At 31.5% G+C, this 12846-nt stretch overlaps 2 protein-coding genes across 4 annotated transcripts in view; one reads left to right on the forward strand and one right to left on the reverse strand.

The window, feature by feature from the left end:
- Positions 1–5953, forward strand: part of LOC136981541 (uncharacterized protein C2orf42 homolog) — a 28041-nt gene extending 22088 nt beyond the window's left edge. For all 3 annotated transcript variants that reach the window (XM_067277848.1, XM_067277850.1, XM_067277849.1), the window contains exon 9: positions 5209–5953. In XM_067277848.1, the coding sequence (XP_067133949.1) occupies positions 5209–5387 (179 nt within the window). In that variant the 3' untranslated portion in view covers positions 5388–5953. The remainder of the gene's footprint in view (positions 1–5208) is intronic.
- A 308-nt stretch (positions 5954–6261) lies between these two features.
- Positions 6262–12646, reverse strand: LOC136981542 (protein DPCD). The gene is made up of 6 exons (XM_067277851.1): positions 12514–12646; positions 7822–7902; positions 7605–7738; positions 7381–7514; positions 7194–7296; positions 6262–7046 (listed from the first exon to the last, which is right to left on the reverse strand). The coding sequence occupies exons 1-6, from the start codon at positions 12572–12574 to the stop codon at positions 6942–6944; spliced, it is 618 nt and encodes a 205-aa protein (XP_067133952.1). The 5' UTR covers positions 12575–12646; the 3' UTR covers positions 6262–6941.
- Between the last annotated feature and the right edge of the window lie 200 nt (positions 12647–12846).

Raw genomic sequence — 12846 nt, forward strand, 5'->3', positions numbered from 1 at the left:
TAAATGTAGAGGGAGTAGTAACCTTATGTATGTTGCTCAGAGGGATCCTTCCTTTCTCTTCTTTCTATCTCCTTATTTTCCTATTTCCCCCCTCTCCCCCTTCTTCCACCAGCTAAACACTTGGTGTATGGCTGGTCTCTTTTATTAAGTAAGTACAGTACATTTCTAATCTACATTATTGAAAAATAAAGTACTGTAATTTTCATATAACTGGTGTGTAAAATGTATTTAGGTACAAAAACAAAGAATATTCAAGTACAAACAACAACATTGTAATAACTATGTACTTCCTAAATAAAAAAAATAAATTATATATAAATGTTTGCCAGTGTATAAGACACTCACCATTTTCATATAGTAAAGTATTTTTCAAGAAAAAGTGCATCTTATATGCCAGAAAATATGGTAATAAATTTTTTGTCTATTAAAAGTTGCATAATTTTTACATTTCTGTATATATATATATTGTTTACTTGGACTTTTGTTTATTAATAGGACTTAATATATTGGTAAAGTTTCTGATTAGCAGAGAGGAAATCTTAGAAGTCAAAACAAAATATCATTATTTTCACCTGTGTGTAAATAAAGATATTTTGTTTTGACTTCTGACTAAAATTTCCTCTTTGCTAATCAGAAACTTTGCCAGTATAATAAGTCCTATTAATAAACAAAGTCCAAGTAGACAATATATATACAGAAATGTAAAAAGTAAGGACAAAGACACAAAAAGAATTACATAATATTTTTGTGATTAACTAATAATCACATTTGTTTTAAATAGACACTTTCCTTCTGTTGATTATAAAATTGATTTTATTATTATTTTACTTTTTAAAATAAAATTTAACTTTACCCAATCAAAGTTTAGAATAAAAGTTTTGAGTTAACTGTGAATTTGAATTCACCCTTTTCATACTTTTACTTATATATAAAATTATTCTCTCTATTAATGGAAAGGATATTGTCTATTACTTATGTGAGTGGAAAATAGTCTTTTTTTTTTTTTTTTTTTTTTTTTTTTTTTTTTTTTTTTTTTTTTTTTTTTTTCATGCCATTGGAGCCAGTTTTAACTCATGACTGTTCTGGAACCAGTTTTGTAGTTTTGGTTTTTTTACAACCCTAGTATATACACACTGTACGTAAATAAAGCATAAAAACATAATTTGAATAATTATCAATATAAACATACAACAGGCCAATTGTTTCTTTCAAATATTGAAATTACTTGATTAAAAAATCAAAATTATTTCTAATTATTAATCTTAGCACAAGATGACAACTTAATTAACTATCTTTAAGCCACTCCATAATTAGGTTAATTGTAACCCAAACATAATCTAGCTCACTAAAAATAAAAAATTTTTAGTTAAAAACAAGCAAAAATTATACTCTTTCCATTTCCGACTTCGAGGATTCTATGAGCCAAAACAAGACAAACAAATGGCAAGGAACAATCATTGCTTTATTAATTTATCCATATGCATTTCGCCATCTAGGCCTCCTCAGTGGATACATCAGGATGTTATTCGTTGATTACGTTTTATACTCAACAACCGTTCCCAGCATGCATCAACAACCACTCCAGCATTCAAATTAAGTAAATTTACATGTTCGGCGATACAGAAATGTTCTACAATTTTTCTTTCTAAGTTATTTTCTATTCTATACAAAATTTTAGTATTTTTTATATTTATATTACAATTAAATTTATTGCAATGTAAAAACCATGCTGATTCCGTTCTTCTCAGTCTAATGGCTGCCTCATGTTCCTTTACTCTCACCTCCAATCTTCTTCCGGTTTCTCCAATGTAATAATTTGGGCTTCCACATGTACATGACATCCTATATACGACGCCGGCGATTTTAAATTGGTCTCCGGGCGAATTTTCACTGTTCATTATACTGATAATGTTAGACATCTTATTCTTTTGGTTCGCAACTATGCATACAGAAAATCTTTTAAAAATTGGTTTATATTTTTCAAAAACTTTAGCAACATAAGGAAACTTTGCATAAGAGATATCTTCTATGTTATTTTTAACATTAAATCTACGTTTTAAATATAAATTGTACCACTTACAGAGAATATGTTTCGGATAGTCATTTAACTGAAATTTTTTGAACAATTGTTTTACTTCGATATCTATGTTTTCTTGCTGAGTTGTTCTATTTAGTATCTTTCTCAATTCCATATTAAAGACATTCTGCGGAATAAAGCATTCATAATTGCGGAAATAGAACATGCAATAAGGAAACTCCCGGGAAGTAAAGAAGAACAAACAAAATTAAGAACAGCCATAAGTAAGGATTTAAACAAATTTAAAGGTAAAAATAAAAATAATAGTTATTTTATAGATAAAAAAGCTGTTAAAATAGCTAAAAAAATGAAAAGATTAATCAAATTTTTTAACAAAAAACATATTTCTTTAGTCATGGCAGATAAATCAAAGCAATTGGTGATTATTAAAAAGGAGGAATTGTTATCCAAAAAATTAGAAATAATTTCATCGGATGACTATGAATTATTACCAAGAAACCCTATTGAGGAAATTAAAAGCAACCTTACTAAATTAATTAAAAAATATAAGAATGAAATTCCAGCTAACCAAGTCAAAAATATTTTGGACTTTAATAATGTAAGAGAACCTAAGTTAAATGTAAGAATCAAAACGCATAAGCCTGGTAATACTTGTAGACCCCTTGTAGATTTTAGAAGAACTGTTTTGTATAACTTAGAAGGTTTTTTAAAAAACTTCTTTCAGAATATGGAAAAATCAACCTATAGTATACAAAGTACAGAAGAATTAATTAACGGATTGTTAAAAGGTAACTATAAAAAATCTTTTCGTATTATGAGTTTGGATATAAAGTCTATGTATCCATCTATCACTTTAGAAATGATAATAGAAAGTCTCAAAACATGTAACGTTCCTGAATATATAATAGAGCTTGTTAAATTCGTATTTAATAATAACTACTTTAAAATCTCTACAGAATATTATAGGCAGAAAAAAGGTATTGCCATGGGATCGGTTATAGGACCAAAATTGGCTGATAATTATATGAATAAAATAGATGAAAGAATTTCAAGTCTAACAGGTATTAAATATTATGCACGATATGTAGATGATATAATAATAGTTTATGATTCTCAAATAGTTTCATCCAAACATATTGAGGAATATGCAAATAGATTACATAAAAACTTAAAGTTTACAAGTGAAGATGAACAACAAAATAGAATGAATTTTTTAGATGTCACTATAAAAAGAGAAGAGAGAAGTGTATCATTTAGTAAGTATGAAAAACTATGTAATAATGGTAAAACTATTAACTTTAAATCTTACTGTCCTTTAGAAAATAAAAAGAATGTCTTTAATATGGAATTGAGAAAGATACTAAATAGAACAACTCAGCAAGAAAACATAGATATCGAAGTAAAACAATTGTTCAAAAAATTTCAGTTAAATGACTATCCGAAACATATTCTCTGTAAGTGGTACAATTTATATTTAAAACGTAGATTTAATGTTAAAAATAACATAGAAGATATTTCTTATGCAAAGTTTCCTTATGTTGCTAAAGTTTTTGAAAAATATAAACCAATTTTTAAAAGATTTTCTGTATGCATAGTTGCGAACCAAAAGAATAAGATGTCTAACATTATCAGTATAATGAACAGTGAAAATTCGCCCGGAGACCAATTTAAAATCGCCGGCGTCGTATATAGGATGTCATGTACATGTGGAAGCCCAAATTATTACATTGGAGAAACCGGAAGAAGATTGGAGGTGAGAGTAAAGGAACATGAGGCAGCCATTAGACTGAGAAGAACGGAATCAGCATGGTTTTTACATTGCAATAAATTTAATTGTAATATAAATATAAAAAATACTAAAATTTTGTATAGAATAGAAAATAACTTAGAAAGAAAAATTGTAGAACATTTCTGTATCGCCGAACATGTAAATTTACTTAATTTGAATGCTGGAGTGGTTGTTGATGCATGCTGGGAACGGTTGTTGAGTATAAAACGTAATCAACGAATAACATCCTGATGTATCCACTGAGGAGGCCTAGATGGCGAAATGCATATGGATAAATTAATAAAGCAATGATTGTTCCTTGCCATTTGTTTGTCTTGTTTTGGCTCATAGAATCCTCGAAGTCGGAAATGGAAAGAGTATAATTTTTGCTTGTTTTTAACTAAAAATTTTTTATTTTTAGTGTGTTAATATTACCACCGATCCCATTGGTTTTAATAATCGAATAATCTAGCTCCTTTGTAGGCTCCTCTATCCATTGGGATAAATGGGCTATAGCCTAGGGACACCGTTGATCTGAGCGTGCTTAAGAACCAAATATGTTGAAATTTTTTGTTTTTTCAATTTTGGATACAAAAATCTTTAATTTGAAATGCCATCAAAATTAAACAAAAATATTAGGGTTTTTATACAGCTAACTAAGCAAATCATTAATATTTTCAAAAACGTTTTAAATCTTAACAATATTTTGATTGCTTTTCTAAAGAAAAGAATTTCAAGAGAGCTCCATGTAGTTAGTCCATTGGCCAGATGCAAACTTGGACAATACCAGTATTTGGTAGTATAATCCACTCAGCCACACTGGTGGACACACAATCTATTGTCAATATGTATATGATGTATGAAATAAATGTACAGGGCATCAGTCAGTGACAAAATGATAAGCTCACTTGATTTTTCCAAGTTTTTACTTTATTTGCAGACACATTCTTTTTCTTTCTCTACCACCAAACTGGACAGTACAGTAATACAGAACACACCAAAAAATATTTTTGTTAATGCTGTAAATTTCATCACTGGTGTGATTTAAGGTATGGTATGTTTACTAGTATGTTTTGTGCCACAGTTCTGTAGAAAATCAACACTATGCCACTCCATGTGTTTTTCGGTGCTGTTTGCTCCCTTTAACAACTTTCGTATCAACCGTAGAGATTCTGATATACTTTCAGAACTTTACATTTTCATTCTCTACACCTTCAAATGTGATGAAACTCAGCCAAACTGTCCCTACTAACATTAATGTCATGTACTCAAATGTAGAAGCAATGAATATTATGAAATAGTTTTCTAGTTTATTGAATGTCAGATATAAGTAATAAACACAGAATACTATTGTAATATATTAATACTACGGTAAATACTGATACAATTTCTATATTTTCAGGCACCATGTCGACGGACCAGAAAGAACCGACTCCGTTCATCATAGAGTGGATTCCAGACATCTTGCCAAAGTCTCAGATTGGAGAGCTGCGCATCACGTTCGAGTACGGCCACCAGCGCAACGGTCACATGGAACAACGCACCATACCTCAACACATTATCCAAATCCAGCAGGTGTAATCCAAACGTTTTGGTAACCTATCAGACATGCCAAAAATGTACATAGATCATGATATAGCCATTACTATCATTCCCTTTCATTTGTGTTGTGACAACATGAATTGTAGATATTCGTTATGTATTATGAAAGTTTACCGTAGTTCTAGTTATATCATAGTCCGAGTCCCGAAGGTGGCGTAATACTCGAAAGTCACTTATTCTTGTACAAATGTCAATATTTAGGTTCCTTAGAATCTCGTACGTAGTCCGACATTCCCCGTGGCGACGACGTTTAAATTAAGAGTTGTGCCATCCCGCTTGTTGATCGATAAGCTTATTTCCTTTTTAATGTGGTTTTTTTAAGACGTTAACCCGACGAAACTGGAATACCGAGCAGAGACGTGCCTTCTAAAACAGATTCTGCACTAACTATCGAGAGACCTCAGTTCAAAACTAAATCTTTCGTTGTTACTAGTTTAGATTGTTTTATTTAAATCTTCACAAAGATTGACGATTATTCTAGATCTATGTACAGTGAAATTTTATAAAATTATATTGTTATTAATAAAAATTATTTGAGGAAAAAATCTTGTAGATGATGACAATTTACGACACACACGTTTTGCTTTAAATTTTAAATTTATTAATTATAAAATAAACTTTCAAATAATAAGTAATAACGATGATAATAAAATTTGATTGTGAGCATAAGTGAAAATAATGCACTTAATTCTGCACATTATTCACGTAAAACATGAGCTATTCAACAATATGAACGTTGTGCATTCATCCGAAAATAAATAATTTCTTTATTTTTTTGGTCAATACTGAGCTTCTATGGCAGGAATGTTCAGGATAATATGAATTCCTTTTGTTTAATACACTATGTCAGGAATAAGTTTTTATATCTATATTTATATTCTTATATACATATACACACATTTATATTCTAAATGATAAAAATATAAATTACCATAAAATGAACACTTCGATATACAAATCTATTGTTTATATACAATGCAAAACGAAACACAACCAACTTAAACTATCACAATCCATCACGACGTACAAATCAATACTTTTATTTACAACACCGATAGGATGGATTATACGATTCGATATATTTATAGTCTACTAACAATCAATTTTATGACAGGAGCTTTAAAACACCGTACTATTTAGTTACAGGTGCCAACTAGAGGTGGTTTGTGTTTTAGTTTTGAATATACATTTATGTTGTTAAAATGTATTTTATTGTTTGATTTGACAGTGCTAAAATGTGTTTCTGATACAGATTTAAAATTGTTTTGGATCCAAAATGTCAATTTATTTTTGTAGCATTTGTTCGATTTACTCTCATTCATTTTAAAAATATGATCTAAAATATTCATAACACTCCTCTAATTGTTGGCATCTATGCGTAAGTGCAATAAATAGCTATATAACACACAGTGTTTAACTTATCCCCATCATTGACAGGAACACAAAGTGCAGCAGAGCTTACTACACGATAACAGCAATGGGTTAAATAGAGATTGATTTAAGTTTGTTTTTTTGTTTCTTTCTGCTTTGTTTTTAACTTGGTTTACATTCCACGTCTCCTTCTTTGCTTGCCTTCATCCTTTTCAACTGTTCCTGAACGGCCTTTTCCATTTCCAAAATTGCCGGAGGTTTTTCGTACTGTAAGATATAAAAATGCAATTAGTGCATTTGAGTAATCGCAATGCAGTAAAATAAATTACACTTTTGATTCTTCGGACTACATTATGTGGGAGACAAAGATATAACAAATAAAATTATGCACACGTTTTATTTACAGAAACTTACGGTAATGACGAGAGTATTATTTCCGTGAGAATAAGACAATCTTCTTGCTTCGAGCGGCAGCTTTGCCCTGTCTAAGTCGGGAATGTTGAACTTTTTGTAATACCTACTCAAAAAGATTTAAGCAAAATAGTCACGTAATCTCTTCGGAAAAAAAGAAATGAAAAAATACGCTTTACGGTTGACTCACTTCTTATTAGTTGTACCGACAATAATGTGGCGAGTTGCTTCGTCCACCTTGATCTGGTAGACCGAATACGGATATGGTAAGTTACGTATGCGCCACTGGAATCCTACCGGAGTATCCTTCCTGACCCACACGGGCTAGAGAAAAGGCATTTTTGTTTTATATCATCATTAAAGAACAGTAAAGAATGTTAATACCGTATATAAAACATTGCTTAATATTGTTACATTAGAAATATTTTCTCTAAACCCTTCGCTCTCCAGCTTCCACTCTCGACATTCTCGGTCTCCTTCGGGATCGCCGACTTCCACCTCCCATCGACCGATGGAGCCGAGAGATGATTTCTGTCTCCACTTTCTTGCTGCACATTAAATATTACAGGTAAAGCACACGTAATAAATATTACGGGTACAAAATCCAAATTCAAAACGTGCATTTGATTACCTATTAAAGCATTTGTTTTCAAGTCGTATTCCTCGGCCATTTCTTTACCGTCGGGAAACATGTAATGAACCCTTCGTCTTCCTAAAAGTGCAAAATGCATTAATTACGAGTGTAACATAATAAAAATGAATACAGGTACTCCTCACTTTACGACCTATCTGCTTAATGACCACTCGTCCTTACGACCAATCGAGTTTCGACCTGCAATTCGGGGAATCCCCTTTCTCGGTCGGTCAGTGGCGAATGGTGACGTGTGCACTAAGCATACTATAATAGGCTTGCACGTACTATAATAGGCTAACAGCGTACTATAATAGTCTTTTTATGAATAAATTTAAAGTTTGTTGCATAATTTGTATAATTTTACAACGATCCTATATTCCCGGCGCAAGCTCCTCGCTTATCGACCAATTCGCTTAACGACGTAGTCGTCGGAATGGAACTCGGTCGTAAAGTGAAGAGTACCTGTATATAAAGCAAAACTGCATTTATGATCATTGTTATAAGAATTTTTATAATTTGGAAAGTGCATTTATAATGCTAAATTGACTAAAACTGTAGATTTCTTGAAGTGAGTCTATTGTTTTAGATTTTTACATTTAATTATAATGAGTTGCTTTATGTTTACACAAAATTTAAAACAACTAAAAAACATCACGGCTCCAATTCTTATGAAATCATTAGATAAAATCTTCCGAGCTTTTTACCCACAAATCAAATCAGATAACAATGGAGAGAACTGGTGAACTAGATGAAGCAATTTAAAAAAAAAAAACCAATGTATTGCTCTGGAGAACCAAAGATCAAATCCAGGCGAGCAACTCCCGAAGAATTTTTCACGGACAGTCTGTCCCAGATACGTGGCCATTATTGTGGACAGTCTGAACCCACAATGGAAATGGGAAGAAGGCCTTTTTTTAGTGCCCATGGGACAAAAAGAGTTAAAAGATGGAAAATAATGGCAAACATTAGTTTGTAATTTTAAAGGACATCCAATAATTTGTAATTTAATTAAATTATTTGATCATTTTCTATTTTTTTATCCTTCCTGACAATACACACCAATCAGAAAAAATATTGTGCGTGCGGAACATTAATCAACATCTAGTTATTGTTACGATGACAATTTGCATCTCTAGATCAGTGACCAGATTGAATTATCAATTCCATTTCTAGTCTATCTGACTTTTATTGGCATAAAAACTGAAATAAATAATTGACAAAAGAATGATTTTTAAAATTCATCTCTAAATATTCCAAAAAAAAAAAAAAAAAAAAATACATTGGATATGCAATAATATTTTCATTCACAATAATTTTATTCTGTGTTTAATTAATTTCAATGCAAAATTTCTGTAGTAAGGCAAATAAGATAGAAGAGCATTCGTATTTTGCAGTAAGTCATTTTGCTTGCATAACTTTATCTCAATGAATTAGTCATCAATTTATTTTCTTTGTTTGTTTTGCATTTTGTTACTTTTGAAATTGAAACAGTTACTAACATAGAAAGTAAAAAGGATTGGAAGTAGTAGTAGTATCTACTTCCAACATACCAAATTTAAATGGTAGGATGCATTCTTTCCCAATTTCTTCCATCTAGGGACCAGCAATACTATATTTGGTAATTTTCTCACCCACACATTAATTTTTAGTGTTTGTCAGAAATTGTTCATTAAAATAATACCATCGTTAGTGATATGATGTGGAATTTCTCTTAAGTAAATAGTCAGCCAGAGGATCATGTAATAATATAGCAGTTATGCTTTGAGCTATGTGATTTTTTATATGCTCTGGATTCTCACCATTTATCAAGTAGGGTAGATGTACCAGTTCTGGCCAGAAAACAAATTTAACTTAAAAATATAATCACCAGATATTCAAATCTGTCCAATGAAACAAACTTTTATTGTTAATTGTGTGAACAGTTAACAATAAAAGTTTGTTTCATTTGTGATTATATTTTTAAGTTAAATTTGTTTTCTGGCCAGAACTGGTACATCTACCCTATAGTTTGGATTAAAACGTTCTCTCTCTCTTCTTGCTTACTCAAACCGATTGAGGCTACTATGGATCAGAATTATCAATAATTTGCAAAATTGTGACTCATCACATATATTTAATCAGGAGTGTGGAGTTGGAGTCAGTAAAATGGAACACCTTGAACTCCAATAAATTAAAATTGTAATATAAGTAATGTGTTAAAAATTTTTAGTTTATAGATAATTATTTATATATCATTATAGGATTTAAATAATAAATTAAGGATTTGGAGTTGGAGGTACTGGTACCATAAATTAAAGAGTCAGAGTTGAGGCATTTGTGTAGACACACTATCCCTATATTTAATATATTGATACTTTATGCTCACCAATCAATCCATCTTAAATAAAAATTAAAATATAATAAAGTCTTTCCATTTAATACATACTCACTTTCTCTGATAAAGGGCACTATAAATCTCCTAATAAACCATAAATAATTAAAAAATAGCCACTTTATTCCTCGTCAATTCATGCTGTTAAAACATGCATAATTATATATAAGCCGCCTTACCGGAAACCAATTAACTGGATCAAAATTTCTAAAGTGCAAATGTTTTCGACGCCCCTCCTGGGGTCTTCTCTCAAAACTGTTGCAAGCTAGTTCTTAAACTTTTGAAGTTCTTTATAAGATGGAACATCTTATAAAGAACTTCAAAAGTTTAAACTAGCTCTGGTTAATTGGTTTCCAGTAAGAAGATTTATATTTCAACCCAGGGTATTAAGAAGTTTAACTATATATAAGCCACATGTACTGTACTTTGTTTTGACTCTTTACTCAGTGGGCACTAAAAAGAGCCTTTTTATCAAGCTCATTGTGGGTTTGGCCAGGCTACAATGAGGTAGCCAGATGATGAAAGAAAGCCCTGAAAAATTCCTGGGATTTTTTTGACCCATTTGGATTTCTTCCAGGTCTCCAGAGCTGACTCCTTAACTGCTTTTTTCCCTGTCATCAAACTCCAATTGCAAATCCTGCTATGACTAAATAGGGCTCATCTCACTTCTCTGTTCTTCATATACAGTGTTCTGCCTGAACCTCCCTGGTTTTGTGGATTAATTTTAGGAAATGTGAGTACAATATTTAGATAATAGTAATAGAAAGTGCATCTGAAAAAATACTACATTAAATGATTACATTTCTAATTGCACTCTTGATGTGGCATATAGGCATATGTGATAATAATCTGTGCTTGATTTTGATCCATGTCTAAGCCAGCATGTTAGGAGCCATACTATTACAAGAGCACTGCATACAAGAATCAGACGCGATTCTTATATTCAGGACATTTACATCTAGCACTTTTATGACATATACGTGAGCCTTGCCATACCCACAGGAAAAAGTTCAAAGGGGTGACTTCAAGAAATTGAGCTGTGCCAAGCAATTCAATGATCTAAACTGTTTGGCAGCAACAGCCTTTTAAGCACACATACAAAACTTGGAAAATTGACCAACATTCTCCAATGCATTTCATTCACTTACTCGAACAAATGGATTTTACAAAAGTTTTATAACTATGAAGATTTGACAGGGACACCCCCACCCCCCGGTAACTGCAGATTCATAATAAGGCTTATTTAAATTCTGTCCCCAATATCTGGATACTACAAACCAAGAAGCGAGACAAATTCTATGCCAGATGCATACGTAAAAGATCTACACACAACACAAATGCAGATCCAAACGAGACTATCAAACCATATTGGAGCAGGAAGACCATGCCCACGGGAGTAAAATAGTCAGAGGAACCAACGACGACGACCTTGGCAAGATAGTCCCCAAAATCGGCCTATCGAGAATTTTGGACCCTCGAATGGGGTAAAATTTAAAACAGAACTATTTCTTGAGACAATATCAAAAATCGACCATTTTCCACTTTACTAGAGACGGCTAAAAGCTCATAAAACACGAGAAACATCACCGCACAGTCTACTTCCAGAGTATATACTACACGCTACACTGGCAGTCTGCGGTCCATCACCGTAAGTACCTCGACGGACCACAGACCACTAGCATAGCGTACGGTCTGGGGGGTCTGCAGCGCGAGAAACATCAAACCGCACCACACCACTATTCTTTGCGAAGGGTCACGCTTAAACCATCAGTTCCTTTGACTTTCTTACAACGTAGACTATGTCTATAAGAGTAACCTACATAGTCTACATCTCTGATAAGATCCCAACCGCATCATTCAGAGCTGCATTTCACATAATTTACTGCAAAGAAAAAGCGTTTAACAATCATAAAAATTTGGTTGGAGTAACTCGTGAATTTGTTATTTACGTACGTAAAGTACCTAAAAGTAACTTCTATCAAAAATCCCGCCAATGGGTACGTAATTGATAAGCAATAAAATCATTGGAAGAAATTTAGATAACGTCATATCATCTTACAACACGTTTCAAAATATATTTTAAACACAAATTTTATATAAAATATGTAATTATTTACGATTATTTATTGCTTTTTTGGCAAAAAATTTTCATTTTTTTTCTTATTTCAGTCATTTTCTGTGTATTTGACGTTAGGCTTAATTGTCACATTTGATCTTACGAAATTTTTATACTTAGAAGTTCATTAAGAGCGATCGAATTGTAACTTTCTCCATCTTTTAACATAAATTATTATTATTTTATATAAATAAGAACGTACCGTCTTGAATTAAACAAGTTTTTTCTGCTTTCTTAAGTTTATCCAACCACTCTGACGCCATATTGAGATGATTATAACCAAAACTGCCGGATTGGCGCGATAAAACCGGCTCGCGAAGTAGCCAATTTAACGGTTTGGGCTATTGTTTTTATTATATGTTAAAGTAAAATTCGAAAACATGAATTTAAGCATAAATAAAATAATTTTGTTTTTATATTTTGGTTAATTTTAAATTTTAATATATTATAATTAAACAAATTTCGATTAATGATTAAGGGATACAATTATGAATTTGTTGCTTATAATTCGGGTTCGTAATCACTTTTAATTGTG

This window comes from Centruroides vittatus, unplaced genomic scaffold, assembly GCF_030686945.1.
Source record: "Centruroides vittatus isolate TY-2023 unplaced genomic scaffold, ASM3068694v2 contig_767, whole genome shotgun sequence".
Lineage (NCBI taxonomy): Eukaryota > Metazoa > Arthropoda > Arachnida > Scorpiones > Buthidae > Centruroides > Centruroides vittatus.

Bases quoted from the DNA above. Each gene is read 5' to 3' on its own strand.
- LOC136981542 (XM_067277851.1), bottom strand. From the start codon at position 12,574: ATGGCGTCAGAGTGGTTGGATAAACTTAAGAAAGCAGAAAAAACTTGT. The intron at 7,903-12,513 runs GTACGTTCTTAT...TTGCACTTTTAG, and splicing joins AACTTGTTTAATTCAAGACG to GAAGACGAAGGGTTCATTAC. The intron at 7,047-7,193 runs GTAAGTTTCTGT...TATATCTTACAG, and splicing joins ATAATACTCTCGTCATTACC to TACGAAAAACCTCCGGCAAT.